Source organism: Nannobrachium achirus (assembly GCF_963921795.1).
Source record: "Nannobrachium achirus genome assembly, chromosome: 11".
NCBI classification, from domain to species: Eukaryota; Metazoa; Chordata; class Actinopteri; order Myctophiformes; family Myctophidae; genus Nannobrachium; species Nannobrachium achirus.
Genome location: NC_137820.1, coordinates 2,124,792 through 2,141,193, shown reverse-complemented (window position 1 = coordinate 2,141,193; position 16,402 = coordinate 2,124,792). Strand labels below are relative to the sequence as shown.

Genomic DNA, 16,402 nt, shown 5'->3' with positions numbered 1-16,402 from the left:
ACTGAGTACCAATGGTGTAAAGTGATTTACTTAAGTACAATGTTGACTTATTTGTACTTTACTTGAGTATTTCCAAATCCCATTACTTTTCCTTCTTCTCCACTACAATTCAGAGACAAATGTTGTACTTTTACTCTCCACTATAATTATTTGAAAACTTTAGTTAATAGTTACTTTGGAGATATACATTACAATATCATAAATCAGAGATGAACCACTTTAGACTTATTTTATACCCAGGCTATTTGAAAGGCTCATGTGCATACTATGTGTTGAGCTTGTAGATCTACTATTTTCCTAACCCTAACCTGGTGCTTTAAGTATATTTTTGAAGCCAAGTTTACGTGCATTTAGAATTCCAGACTTTTACTTGTAAGAGTATTTCTACTTATATATTGAAACATTTTATTTAAGTACAAAATATGAGTACTTTTTCCACCACTGGAGTGTACAATCATTGAGTTTTTTTTATTTTTAATGAAAAGGTTTGGACTGGATAGAACCAATAAATTCTCCCACATTAGCACGACCTATCAATGGAGTGTCCTGATGGCCCAGTGGATCAGGATACCAGATGTGTACAAAATGCCCAGATCAGGCCTCGGTTTGATTCCCACCTGCATGGACCATTATTTTACTGTCATTAAAGCCACTCTTTTTATATTTTCACTCCGTAAAATGGAAAAAATAAAGGCTTAAACATTTACAAAACAAGATCATGTATTATCAATTCAATTCAATTCAATGGGTATTATCAATGTGATACTATTAACTCAAGGTCACAACACAGATTTATTTTTTACATCTTAAGTCTGAACGCATTAATAATACAAAATAACATATTAATGGCCTTGAATGTTCAAATGTGTGTTCAATAATAGCACATTCATTTCTATGGGTACTTTTTAAGTGACACAACCTAATATCACCACTAGGTGTCAGTGGAGTACAACACACGGAGTTCTCTTGGGACAACCAGTGGTCATGACGGTTTAACAGACAAGTGATTGTCTGTTAAATTGTCTGGTAGTTTAGAAACAATATCTTTGTGCCACAGTAATATGGAATATTAAATAAGGATTCATCCATTAAGAAACCATGTAAGCTATAATAGGTCTGTGGTTTTCAACCTTTTTCATGTCAAGGTCCTTAAAGGACGACCCCGCCCTTAATCACTTCTAGGCTCATTTTCCTATATTGATCCATAATGACTGTCCATGAGGTCTATTAGGCAGAAATGCTCCTGTTGTCCAGTTTCCCCAGCAGAACTCAGCAGCTCTCATAGCATAGAGTGGAGCCTTAAGCCTATCACTTTTACACTATTTGTTGTGGTCAAAAGTGATTTTAGGCTTATAGGCTCCTCTCTATGCTATGGGTTCTGCTGGGGAAACTGAACAACAGGAGCATTTCTGCCTAATAGACCCCATGGACAGTCATTATGGATCAATATAAGTAGGAAAATGAGCCTAGAAGTGATGTGGGGGTGGAGTTGAGCCACGGACCACCATTTGATTTGGCCTCTCAGACCCCAAACTTTGAATATTTTGTCCAAAATTCCATTGATGTATAGGCCTATGTCAGGGGTTCATTGATGTATAGGCCTATGTCAGGGGTTCATTGATGTATAGGCCTATGTCAGGGGTTCATTGATGTATAGGCCTATGTCAGGGGTTCATTGATGTATAGGCCTATGTCAGGGGTTCATTGATGTATAGGCCTATGTCAGGGGTTCATTGATGTATAGGCCTATGTCAGGGGTTCATTGGTGTACTGTATAGGCCTATGTCAGGGGTTCCCAAACCTTTTTGTCTCAGGGCACCCCATGAATATGTTTTTCATCTGAGGCACCCCTACATTAAATCGTCGTTGTCGGGTGGAAACCTTGTATGTCCAAAACCTTCTCTTTGTGTTATTATTTTAAAAACTATGTAAAATAGTGAAAATAGCCGATCTACGAGGCGTTGTGTGCTTGTAGATCGGCTATTTTCACTACTTGTGTGACACTTGTATGATGAATAGGGCTTTTTTTATTATTTCACTAAAAAACACACATTTGAAACTTGGATACAAGGTTTTTTGCCTGACAGTGACAAAATTGATCCTTTTCACTCCCAGCACCTTATATTTATAGCATATTTTAGCAATTATGTTGTGAGGAAAACGTTGAGATAACAGCCATGTTGGTTAGAACTGACTGAACATGTTTTAAATGATACTAAATATATTTTTAAGTGTCCAAATAAATTCCAAATGATCTCGCGGCACCCCTGGACTGCCGTCGCGGCACCCCAGGGTGCCCCGTCACCCACTTTGAAAACCCCTGGTATATGTATGTGTAGCAGAGTGACTCACTGCTTCAGCCTGATGGCCTCCAGTATCTCCACTGGTCAACAGGGATGTCCCTTTGGACTGGTGGTTAAGATGTTAGACTTCCACGCACGCAGGAGACCCGGGTACGAATCCCGGGTGTCTCCTGACACATATAGGAGAGAAAAAAGGTGATGGTTGATCAAAATAACAATTCTTCTACATTATCTAATTGTGTCGACTTCTTGTAAATTAAGCAATGCCGATGTATAACAATAATGTAACTCTTTGAGAGCGTAAAACTGTCAAGAGTTAAGCTTGAAAGATCTATAAGGGTTCATTTGGTTACCAAGTCTACATCATTTAGCTGGGGACCACCTGGAACCCCCTGAAGGACCACCGGTGGTCCCCAGACTACTGGTTGAGACCCGCTGTGTCAGATGAATAAATAGCAAACAACAGTCTGTCAATAGCAAGGTTTTGGTTTAATGCATTTCTTTGGGTTCTAAAACATGTTTTCACCTTAGAGTTTCATTTCATTGCTGATAGCATTTTGCAGCACATGTTAAAATAGATATTTACTGTATGTGCAGTCATGGAACCGTAGGGTGATTTAGGTCAAGATTGTCTTCACATGGCAGGTTATAAACGAACAGAAACAATTAGAACGAACTGAAAAACTGCTTAAAAACAACTATGATAGATCATGTTGGTAGAAAATGTTCTCTGTTTAGCGTATTAGAGCTTCTAAAAGGTTGAATACCAACACCAGGTGTGAGCTATGCAACCTGGAATCACTCTCAACATCATTTAGAGTAGAAATACAAATAAAAATAAAACCTTATAGTTCTACGTCTATCATGTATAAAATCTGTTCCGTTTGTCTCTTCCTGCATCTCACCTGGACCAAACAATGATACAGTCTCTATGCACGGCAGACATATTGGAAAGGGGCTCCACCTTACTTCCTTCACTGGTAACAGCTGGGAAGGAAGTAAGTAAGAAGCCCGGTTTCTTTCCATAATGTCTGCGGTGCACAGAGACTGTTGTGTTTGTAATGATGTCAACATGAACTGGTGACACCTTCAAAACGCCATTCCAGCATAACATCACCTTTCACTACTTTAACGTAACAGTTAGTGAAAATGTGTGATCATTTACTCCCATTTCAAGAACAAGAGTTTCACTTTTCATTAGAGTTCTGTTAAACTAAATAAAACATGGTGGCGTTACATTAATTTATGCAGCTGGACAGTCACTGTAACATACATGTGTGTGTTGTTCGGTCATCATTACTAGACACACCACATTTCTGGGTTTTCATCCTGGTTTTGGAGACTAACACATCAATGATGTTTTGACCGATATTAACCCCACACTGGAGCTCCATTTAAAAATGATATGAAATTGCTGGTCTACAAGCACACAGCGTCTCACATGGCCGACACGTTGTGATCTTGTAGATTGACATTTTTTCTTTTATTTTTTTGTAAGAAATCGCGACATGGGCGCTTGGGTGGAGCAGTGGTCCATGGAGGTTATTAATTAACTGTCATAACGACTAAATGGTGAAGAAAAGAAGGTACAACAATAAAAATAAGTCGTCACGACATCGGTACAATGAACAACACAAATGTTGAGTTTCTGATCCCGTCGGAGCGGAAACAACTTTGCGTCATCAGGCGGCCCGGAACTCAGGAAACCTCCAAAATGATTCCCCTGTAGTTTAAAATGTGTTTAGTTTGGTAGAATCATTTCGTGTATTTTGGTATAACAATCATTTGGTGTGCTCATCTGTTATCCTAACTCTCAGCAGCCTACCAGACTAAACTAATTGATTTGCATTATGTGGGACTGTGAGCTTGTATATCTGCTATTTTGTCAATAGCTAAAGTATAACATAATTTGTTCTACGTCAGATAATTTCTGCATCTTCTCCTTTTTTTACTTCCCAAATCTATATCCCACGATTTTGTGACCCATTTTTCACCCAGTGCCAACTGCCTAAGCTGTAATCCTGGGCTCTGCTCTCCCTCTACCACCATATCACCTGACAGGGGGGGGGGGGGGGGGAGTTTCCCCCGGTAGGACGTAGCGCGTGGAAGGAACACGTTCTTCCAACCAGGGGGAGGCAGTATAGAGACCAGGATTACTGCATGTTGTTTTGTGAGGGTATACCTACCCTATAGGGGACACAGGGAGAACATGCAAACTCCACACTTAAAGGCCCTTTTAGCCAACCCCACCTATAGGGTGTGGGCGCTGATGACGCGGAGGAGAGATCACGCCGTCAGCTCCCACAGTTTCCCCCGGTGGGAATCGAACCCAGGACCTTCTATAGCTGTGAGGTGACAGCGTTAGCGACTGCGCTACTGCCGCGACCCCTGGTCTTTTACTTCTTGCTGCGGTAGTTAGCGGTCACCACCAGGTAGCTCTCTGGGCCCAGGTCTTTGAAGGTGGGGGTCTTCTCCTTGCTGAGCTCTTTAAAGGTGGGGGTCTTCTCTCTGCTCAGATCTTTGGTGTTGGGGGTCTTCTCTCTGCTGAGCTCTTTGATGTTGGGGGTCTTCTCTCTGCTCAGATCTTTGATGTTGGGGGTCTTCTCTCGTCCGAGCTCTTTGAGGGTGGAGGTCTTTCCCGCTGCGCTCAGCGGGGGGCAGGTGGATGTCTTTCCCGCTGCGCTCAGCGGTGAGCAGGTGGATGTCTTTCCCGCTGCGCTGAGCGGGGAGCAGGTGGAGGTCTTTCCCCCTGCGCTGAGCGGGGAGCAGGTGGAGGTCTTTCCTCCAGCGCTGAGCGGGGGGCAGGTGGAGCTCCTCCCCTCCACCCTACAGATCTGCAGCATGCGACAGGGGTCGTGCTTCATCAGGTAGCTCTGGAAGGTCTCCCAGCCTCCACCCACACGCACCATCACGTGCCTGTTGTGCAGCATCTGAGGAGGACACACATGGAGGATGGATAACTTTATTATTATAACATCCCAATAACTTTATTATTATAACATCCTAATAACTTTATTATTATAACATCCTAATAACTGTATCATTATAACATCCTAATAACTGTATCATTATAACATCCTAATAACTGTATCATTATAACATCCTAATAACTTTATTATTATAACATCCTAATAACTGTATCATTATAACATCCTAATAACTGTATCATTATAACATCCTAATAACTGTATCATTATAACATCCTAATAACTTTATTATTATAACATCCTAATAACTGTATCATTATAACATCCTAATAACTTTATTATTATAACATCCTAATAACTGTATCGTTATAACATCCTAATAACTTTATTATTATAACATCCTAATAACTGTATCATTATAACATCCTAATAACTTTATTATTATAACATCCTAATACCGTAACTTTATTATTATAACATCCTAATAACTTTATCATTATAACATCCTAATAACTGTATCATTATAACATCCTAATAACTGTATCATTATAACATCCTAATAACTGTATCATTATAACATCCTAATAACTGTATCATTATAACATCCTAATAACTTTATTATTATAACATCCTAATAACTGTATCATTATAACATCCTAATAACTGTATCATTATAACATCCTAATAACTTTATTATTATAACATCCTAATAACTGTATCATTATAACATCCTAATAACTGTATCATTATAACATCCTAATAACTTTATTATTATAACATCCTAATAACTGTATCATTATAACATCCTAATAACTTTATTATTATAACATCCTAATAACTGTATCATTATAACATCCTAATAACTTTATTATTATAACATCCTAATAACTGTATCATTATAACATCCTAATAACTTTATTATTATAACATCCTAATACCGTAACTTTATTATTATAACATCCTAATAACTTTATCATTATAACATCCTAATAACTTTATTATTATAACATCCTAATAACTGTATCATTATAACATCCTAATAACTGTATCATTATAACATCCTAATAACTTTATTATTATAACATCCTAATAACTGTATCACCAGTAAGACTCCCTAATCGGGAGATAAGCGACCGTTGGTCGCTTATCTCCACAAATAGGCCAAAAGTTTGTTTTACCAATTATTACACTCTATGTGAACATTTACATCAACAAATCCCAAGTACTGGTTTTTAGGGGTGTAACGAAGGCTCTCAATTGCGCTCAAGACATACGGGCAGTTGACAGTTTGCCATGGTTACTCATTGAAGTTGAATCTCCATATATGGAGATAACCTACGCATCACACTAAGTCTGACCTCACCAGCCCATATTTGGGCATGAGCAACTTATGTCTCCATATATGGAGATATGATGACATCACACAGTCCTCAGCCGATGATGTGGCGTGATGTCATACAATACACAAACGAGCCCTACAGTATAAAGGGGCAATTCTTGCCAGGAAAGAAGCATTTCTTCGACTCAGACCTTATCGCCAGGGTTGGCTTATAGCTTATCATCACATCCAACCATCTCCAATACTCGGCTAGTTCTCCCAGAGCCTTCCATACGATTCAAGGCATCTCGGTTAAGTTCTTACCGGACACCACTGCATCGGTTATCTCCATATATGGAGGGATGTGTTGGTTATCTCCATATCTGGAGATTCAACCTTCAACGATTTTGACATCTTGTTACTAATCTGTCGGTAGATAATGCCGGTCTTATATAAGGGTCATTTGTGTACGGTGTGATGTCATACTGATGTCAGCAGTGTGATGTCATACTGATGCGGAGATATGAGCAGGGCAAAGGTGTGACGTGACGGACGGCCGGTGGAGGTTTTGATACTAAACTGCGACCTTACGGTCGCAATTATAACATCCTAATAACTGTATTATTATAACATCCTAATAACTGTATTATTATAACATCCTAATACCGTAACTTTATTATTATAACATCCTAATAACTTTATTATTATAACATCCTAATAACTGTATTATTACCAGTAAGACTCCCTAATCGGGAGATAAGCGACCGTAGGTGGCTTATCTCCACAAATAGGGCAAAAATGTGTTTTTCCAAAATCTTCCTGATCCATGTTGATGACATGAGTGTAGACATGCTGTGTAGTGATATTCGTGATTTTAGGGCAAAAATCGAACCTCTGTTCGAAGTGGAGCTGTGTGTGTGTGTGTGTGTGTGTGTGTGTGTGTGTGTGTGTGTGTGTGTGTGTGTGTGTGTGTATTGCAGTTGATGCTCAGGGCAGGCTAGACTCAACAGCACCTCTCTGGTCACCAAGGGTTACTACATACAGGCTACATACAGACCCACAGACCCACCCACCCACCCACATACCCACATACCCACATACCTACACACACGGCCACGTATAGGGGAGCTTGTGTTCCACACAGCTCCAAAAACTGTAGGAGCAGTGTCCAAAAATGTGTTTTAAAAATCGGCCTGAAGGTGGCGCTACAATAGGGCCATGTGAGAAATGAGGGGTGGGGTCTCCGCGTTGCCTTGGCGGACGAATAGGTACCGGCCCCGGCTCTCCCGGACGCTCCTAGCCCGAGTTACGGCATTTTATGTGCGCTGCAGTGGCAGGGGGTCCTCCACTGGGGGCGCCACCACTTTTGCATCCGTTCTGGAGCACCAGGAGTCGGTGGTCCCCGTTGGGGTGGTCATTTGGTCATTTTTGCACATTTGGTCATTTTTTACATCTGGGGGTCCCCCAGGGACCTGGGGGTCCCTGGGGCTCCGGGGGTCCTTGAAGGTTGTAGTTTGGCAGGCAAGGAGTGTGTGTGTAAAATCTGGCATGGATCGGGTCAACGGGTGCGGAGATATAAGCAGGGAAAAGGTGTGACGTGTGACGTGTGACGGACTCACTCACAGACAGCCGGTGGAGGTTTCTACAGTAAGTAGCTCCCTACGGTCGCAATAACATCCTATCACACATGGAGGATAGATTTATTATACCTGGGGGGGGGGGGGGAATCAGTCACCCAGAGGCAGCACAGCAGTTTAAGGTTTACAAAGTTACAGAGAAGTATGAAAAAGAAAATGTACTGTTGTGTACAGAGTAAAGAACAATGCAAAAAAATATATACTGCCCTACATATAAAGTGTCAAAAACAGTCAATTCTACATAAGTGTCAAGTCATAACACAAATATCAATACTTAAGCACAACGTTTCAATATAGTGCCAAACTAAAGTGTCCATAACAGTCAATGCTAGTCAGTGCTACAAGTATCTCACCACCATGTCAAACACAAGCAAAATACTTACGAACCAACACAACCCCCAATAGTGCAGAGACAAACTAGTGTGTCCATTTGTCAGTGCAAAAAAAAAAGAAAGAAAGTGACACATCAAAAAGCTAAAAGGGCCACATGGAACCCTCCTTGTAACACACACACACACACACACACACACACACACACACACACACACACACACACACACACACACACACACACACACACACACACACACACACACACACACACACACACACACACACACACACACATTCACACAGTGATGTCAGAGGAAACCATGCTTGGCACCAACCTGCTCATCAGGAGCAGTTAGGGGTTCAGAGTCTTGCTCAAGGACTCTTCAACACTGACTCTGGGGGAGCCCGGGATCGAACCGCGAACCCTCCGGTTCCCCAAGCGGCCACTCTCCCTCCTGAGCCCCTGCCTCCCCATCAGTATGAGAGCAGCAGCATCTTTAGAATGGCTTCAGAAGGTTGTTATTTTCTGTGACTCATTCTGCCCTGGGAGGCTACAGACTTCTAATCATAATCCTTGTCTTGTTGGGAGAGTGGACTTACAGCCTGGGGTCTTTTCATCAACACTCTACCATCTGACCTCTGTGTGTGTGTGTGTGTGTGTGTGTGTGTGTGTGTGTGTGTGTGTGTGTGTGTGTGTGTGTGTGTGTGTGTGTGTGTGTGTGTGTGTGTGTGTGGGTGTGTGTGTGTGTGTGTGTGTGTGTGTGTGTGTGTGGGTGTGTGTGTGTGTGTGTCAGACGTGTTGTGTTATAGCTGATCTAAATGAAGGACGGTGGAGGTGAAGGCTCTGTTCCATTCCAGAGCAGTGGTTTTTCAAACCTTTTCACATCAAGGTCCATCATTTAATCAGCATTTGATCCACGTCAAACCACCATGTGATCATTCAGCCTCTCAGAGCCCAGACTGGATACTTGAATAGAAATATACAGTATACAGTTGTGATCAAAAGTTTATATACACTTGTAAAGAACATATACTGTAAGGAGACCCCGGGGACCCCCAGGAGGAAGCTGCTAATGTTGCTGAGGAAAGTGAAGTTTGGAGTGCTCTGCTGGAGCTGCTGCCCCTGTGACCTGACTCTGGATAAGCGGTTGAAGATGCATGGATGGATGGATGGATGGATGGGTGGGTGGATGGATGGATGGATGGATGGATGGATGGATGGATGGATGGATGGATGGATGGATGGATGCATGGATGGATGGATGGATGGATGGATGGATGGATGCATGGATGGATGGATGGATGGATGGATGGATGGATGGATGGCAGGCACAGTTGTGTCACTGCCAAGATCAGGAAGAAAGCAAAACTATCTCCTACTGCTGAGAGAACATTGGTCAGGATGATCAAGAGAAAACCTTGAACCACCAAAAAGCAGGTCTGCAGTGCATTAGAAGCTGCTGGACAGTGTCCACAGTCAAACATGTTTTACATCACCATGGGCTGAGAGCCTGCCATGCAAGAAGCCCTTGCTCCAGAAGTGGCAGCTTAATCTTTGTTTCATCTGACCACCAGTGTTGATTTCGTCGACTAAAACCATGACGAAAAATGTTTGTTGAACTAAACTAAATAAAAACTAAGCTGTGATGACTAAAACTAAGACTAAATATAGTGACAATTTCGTCAACAAAATAAAAACTAGACCAAAACGTTAGTGAGGGACTAGTGGAGAAGAAAGTAATTTTATGTTTGGTTGCTCTCAGGTGTTGCATGCTGAAAATAGCAGATCTACATGCTCACAAGCGTTGTGAGCTTGTAGATCTGCTATTTTCCGCACACAACCAAGTGTAAAATCAGTCATTACAATGCCATCAAGGCCTGCCAAAATACATTTTAGTCGACTAAATCAACTGTAGATTTAGTCGCCTAAAATCTTATATTTATTCGACTACAACTAGACTAAAACTAATACTTTTCAGGGGCCAGTTGCACCACCAGAACGTAAGTTCTGCCCTAAGTTAGGGAGTAAAGTCCTTACTAGAGGCTTAGTAACTACTAGTTAGTTTGTAACTAAGTGAGTTACTAACAGGTGTTGCACCACGACTTCTTAAGGCATAACGTAACTAGTAATGCGTAGACTGTTCCTAAAGTAATGTATAGTTGCATAAAATGACGTCATAGCTCCCGAATCCAATGAAAACGAACTGTTTCTACTAGTAAGGAAATAAAGCTTGTATCGTCTTTTGTCAACAGAGAGCTCTGTCTCTCCACTGGGCTGGCATGATGTACACAAATCACTGATGATATGCGTGCACAGTGCGAGCGCATCCCTGCGCACTGCCCTGCAAACGGATTGTATCACAAATTATATTGGCCTCATACATTTTCCCCGTTGTGAAGTAACGCAGGGCAACGCATATTTGGAGACACAGGGAGAGAGCGCACCGTTCAATTCGCTGTTGTGCTGTATGCAGTGGTTGAAAACTGAAAAGTACTCAAATTAATTAAAAAAATATCAATCCTGCAATATAGAAATACTCTATTAATAGCAGACACATCGTGAGCTTGTAGATCGGCTATTTTCAAATGGCCGAAATGTATAGGGCTTAATGTATGTTTTAAACAGATGGGTCGTTTCATTGTTGAATTAATTAAATAGACGATATAATGCTGTCTGCCACGTTAGTAGTGAAGTTGCTCTACTCCCATAGAGATAGGTTACTTAGTAAGGGCTTAGTGCTGCCCAAAGGCTGGTGTAAATATTTAGTAGTTACTTACAGATACGTTAGAGTGGTGCAACAGCTGAAATTTTAGTAATGCGCAAGTCTTGACTTAGAAGCCATTTACGTTACAACTAGGCTACGTTTGAACTTAGTGTGAGGTGGTGCAACCCCGCCCAGGTGACTAAAATATGACTAAAACTAAATGATATTTTATTCTAAAGACTATGACTAAAACTAAATCAAAATTTGCTGTCAAAAACAACCACAGAGGGTCAAGAAGGCCTCGTCTTTGTCCATGTGATCAGCCTTGAACTTTAGTCCAGCCTGAATGTGCCATAATAATGTGTGCTTGCTTTCAGCAAGCACACAAATAAATACTATATCCTTTGTTTGTTTTGCCTTTTTTTCCCCAACAGAATGTGGTTGATGATTCACCAGGATATTTTTGTAAATGGAGATTTTTTTAGTGGCACCAGTAAACCACGCCCACCGTTAAGTTGTGTGTGAGGCCTGCAGTAGAATACAGTACAGTCATATAACAACACAGTACAGTAATATACAGTATGAATACAGTAGAATACAGTACAGCACGGTTCCCCAATAGGAGTAATAATGGTGAGCAGCAACAACACTAGTATATCGTCGTTGTCGGCTGGAAACCTCTTATCTCCAAATTTGTACGTTCTTTCGCAAAGTAAAGTCTTGCTTCATCATACAAGGCCGTCACACAAAAGTAGTGAAAACAGCCGATCTACAAGCACACAACGCCTCGCGGTGCGAGGCGTTGTGTGCTTGTAGATCGGCTGTTTTCACTAAGGCGTTGTGTGCTTGTAGATCGGCTGTTTTCACTAGTTTAAATCATTTTTAAAATGATAAATGCAAAACGAACGGTTTTGGACATACAAGATTTTCACCCGACGATATCTGAACTGTCCTTGGGAAAAACTAATTGGGGAACAGTACAGTCATAACAACACAGTACAGTAATGTACAGTATGAAACATTCATATGCCTCTTAGAAGAATCAATCTAGAGGCCACCGGCAGGTCAGGCCGTCCAATCAGAATCAATCTAGAGGCCACCGGCAGGGCAGGGCATCCAATCAGCCGTCTCAGAGCCCCAGGCTGGGTGACTGAGGAACATAATGGCTGTGTGTGTCAGGGAGCTTTCAATCATCAGAGAGACTGGGCCCTGCTGCGCTGCTCCGCCAGAGGACGCACTCTGTGTACACAGCACCCAGGAGGACGACACTGGGCCTGGGGCTGCAGCTCCGTGATAGGACCCACTCTGTGTACACAGCACCCAGGAGGACAACACTGCAACACTGGGCCTGGGGATGCAGCTGCATGATAGGACCCACTCTGTATACATAGCACCCAGGAGGACAACACTGGGCCTGGGGCTGCAGCTGCATGATAGGACCCACTCTGTGTACACAACACCCAGGAGGACGACACTGGGCCTGGGGATGCAGCTGCATGATAGGACCCACTCTGTATACATAGCACCCAGGAGGACTACATTGGGGCCAGCATTTTCTCACAAGTGGCGTTTCCATAAAGCCTCTTAATGCGTATTTAAGGCTTATTCGCAAAATCTTTTTATGGAAACACTTCAAAATGCGAATAAACTTTCATTATCCGCAAAAAAATGTTATCCGCTCGGAGGAGGTGGATTTTGAGGCTTTATCGAATAAACTAAATGTGCATTTGTGAATGGAAACGGGTCAGACAATAAATGTGAATAGACTATGACGTTCTGGTCCATATTGTAACACTTTCCCCCGCCGCTTAATTAACGTCCATTGTATAGCGTTAGCCCACAAAACAAACTGGTTGTTACACACAGAGTGACCCTTCGTCATCACACCGTGTTGCACGTGCCAAAAGTGCCCGATTTACAAGCTCACAGCTACTCGAAATCTGCACGTCTCTCGCCTAGGTCTGAAAAAAATCATCCCCATCCCAGCTCTGTGCACTGTGTGCAAGCCCGCGGGAAGTATTTACAGCAGGTCGGTCAGACGGACCCAGGCAGGATCTGCCAAGAATAGCATTTCATCAGTTTAATGGAAACAGGCTAAATTCGCTTTGTCTTAATACGCATTTCTGATAATTTGCTTCCCTAATTCGAATACGTTTATGGAAACATGGCTACAGACACAGACAGTATGCCTCTGAGATGTACTGGAGTAGAAGTCTAAAGTACAACAAATGTAATCAGTCAAGCATAAAGAAATGCACTCTACTGCTACACAATCCTACTTAATGGAAGCCAGGCGGGGGGGGGGGGGGGGGGGGGGGGGGGGGGGGGGATATTTGACCAATGACCAAAAACTCCCAAAGGCCTACCTAATGGGAGAAATACAACAATGTGCAAACCCAGCAGTAAGATTAGTGAAGTGTTGTGACAAAAGAAATCTAGAGACACAACCACCCTAAGGACTACAAAGTAACCATTGCTTGGCATCTAGACCTACTGCAAATACAAAGAGAGCTGCTACCTTTCATTTTTTGTATAAGTTTTTGTCCCAAAGGGACTGCAAATAATTGCTGCTATTTGTTAAAAAATATATATATATTTGATTATAGTTCTCAAATGCAGTGGCCTACTTGAGTAGCCTAAATGTAAATGGTGCATTTATGTAGCGTTTTATGCCAAAGTGTGTGTGTGTGTGTGTGTGTGTGTGTGTGTGTGTGTGTGTGTGTGTGTGTGGGTGTGTGTGTGTGTGTGTGTGTGTGTGTGTGTGTGTGTGTGTGTGTGTGTACATAGATGTGTGCATTACATTCACACAAACATTCACACAGCGATGTCAGAGGAAACCATGCTTGGCACCAACCTGCTCATCAGGAGCAGTTAGGGGTTCAGAGTCTTGCTAATTAACACCAACCTGCTCATCAGGAGCAGTTAGGGGTTCAGAGTCTTGCTAATTAACACCAACCTGCTCATCAGGAGCAGTTAGGGGTTCAGAGTCTTGCTAATTAACACCAACCTGCTCATCAGGAGCAGTTAGGGGTTCAGAGTCTTGCTCAAGGACTCTTCGACATTAACTCTGGGGGAGCCTGGGATCCAACTGGGAACCTCACGGTTTTCTATCCGGCTGCCCTGGAGCCACTGCCGGCCCTCAGTATACTGTAGTCTGTACCAGCGCTCTACCTCCTCCTCAGTGTACAGTAACATGGTGATACTGTAGTCTGTACCAGCGCTCTACTCCAGGACAATAAGCTCATTGATTAAAGCAGCAGAGAAGGTCAGAGTGTCAGTGAGGATGGAATGGAATCCCTGCTGTCCTCAGAGGTTCTCAACCTGGGGGCCGGGGCCCACTGCTGGCCCGCAAGGGTATTGCCAGTGGGCCTCCCAAATAATTGGCAAAACGGCACAAAAAGAAAAAAAAATATATATATATATTATTGTTAATTGAAAAGTCACTCATTTCTCTTAAATCACTACTTTTCTGTTTGCAGCTGCCTTTGATTTATTTCCCTTTATTTCCTCTTCTGCACTGTGATTGTATCTTTCATTTTTATTTATTTTGTTTTATTGCATCTTAATTAGTGTGGTTGCCCAACAGGGCAACCCATGATAGTCCTGGGGAAACTTTACCTATTACTAGGGTAACTTTTCCTGCTGCCTTTGGAAATTGATGGAATCAATGGAAGTTGGAATCAATAGGGAATTAATGGGAGTGGGAATCAGTAGGGAATCAATGGGAGTGGGAATCAATAGGGAATTAATGGGAGTGGGAATCAGTAGGGAATCAATGGGAGTGGGAATCAATAGGGAATTAATGGGAGTGGGAATCAGTAGGGAATCAATGGGAGTGGGAATCAATAATCAATAGGGAATCAATTGGTGGAGCTTCACATGACAGTTAGCTTACTGCAGAATAAAGTCACGTCAGCGACCACACTTGCAATATACAATTGCATCTTTTCTAGTCATTTTATAATAGTCTTTCCTCCGATTGGATGGAAACTTGCTGTTGAAAAGTGCTGCACAAATAAATGTGCATTTCAGTGTATTTAACACTGGGAGATGATGGTAAGACCTAGCAGTGTATTTAACACTGGGAGATGATGGTAAGACCTAGCAGTGTATTTAACACTGGGAGATGATGGTAAGACCTAGCAGTGTATTTAACACTGGGAGATGATGGTAAGACCTAGCAGTGTATTTAACACTGGGAGATGATGGTAAGACCTAGCAGTGTATTTAACACTGGGAGCTGATGGTAAGACCTAGCAGTATATTTAACACACAACCTGACAAAATACTTATTAAACATCAAGGATGTCCACAATTACAACACCAGAGGCAGCTCCACAGATCATGTTCAACCCAGATTGGACTAAAAAAGGCACAAATTGGTTCTCCTAACATAATGTGGAACGCGGAACCGAAAGCCTAAAGTGTGTAAATCCCTCACCTCCTTTAAAATGGGTCTGAAAATTCACCCAGTAAACCCATATTTACCTCCCTTTTTCAACTGTAAATATCTTCCCTTTCTTTATATTTTCTTTTTTTCTTGTTTTGAATGCTTTTTTCCCTTTTGTTATTGATGTTATATGATGTTATGCAAAGTAATGTGTTCTATCTGTCTGTCATTCAATGTTATATGAGTTAAATATCTATCATAGTACTGTGTTCTGTCTGTCTGTCATTCAATGTTATATGAGTTAAATATCTATCATAGTACTGTGTTCTGTCTGTCTGTCATTCAATGTTATATGAGTTAAATATCTATCATAGTACTGTGTTCTATCTGTCTGTCATTCAATGTTATATGAGTTAAATATCTATCATAGTACTGTGTTCTGTCTGTCTGTCATTCAATGTTATATGAGTTAAATATCTATCATAGTACTGTGTTCTGTCTGTCTGTGATTCAATGTTATGAGTTAAATATCTATCATAGTACTGTGTTCTATCTGTCTGTCATTCAATGTTATATGAGGTAAATATCTATCATAGTACTGTGTTCTGTCTGTCTGTCATTCAATGTTATATGAGTTAAATATCTATCATAGTACTGTGTTCTGTCTGTCTGTCATTCAATGTTATATGAGTTAAATATCTATCATAGTACTGTGTTCTGTCTGTCTGTCATTCAATGTTATATGAGTTAAATATCTATCATAGTACTGTGTTCTGTCTGTCTGTCATT

The 16,402-nt window shown here is 41.6% G+C and overlaps 1 protein-coding gene across 5 annotated transcripts in view; it reads right to left on the bottom strand.

Annotated features, from left to right (window-relative positions):
- Positions 1-2,803: 2,803 nt before the first annotated feature.
- LOC308293720 (growth arrest-specific protein 2-like) overlaps positions 2,804-16,402 on the bottom strand; it is a 73,417-nt gene continuing 59,818 nt past the window's right edge. For all 5 annotated transcript variants that reach the window (XM_080736333.1, XM_080736334.1, XM_080736335.1 and 2 more), the window contains one exon: positions 2,804-5,233. In XM_080736333.1, the coding sequence (XP_080592459.1) occupies positions 4,700-5,233 (534 nt within the window). In that variant the 3' untranslated portion in view covers positions 2,804-4,699. The remainder of the gene's footprint in view (positions 5,234-16,402) is intronic.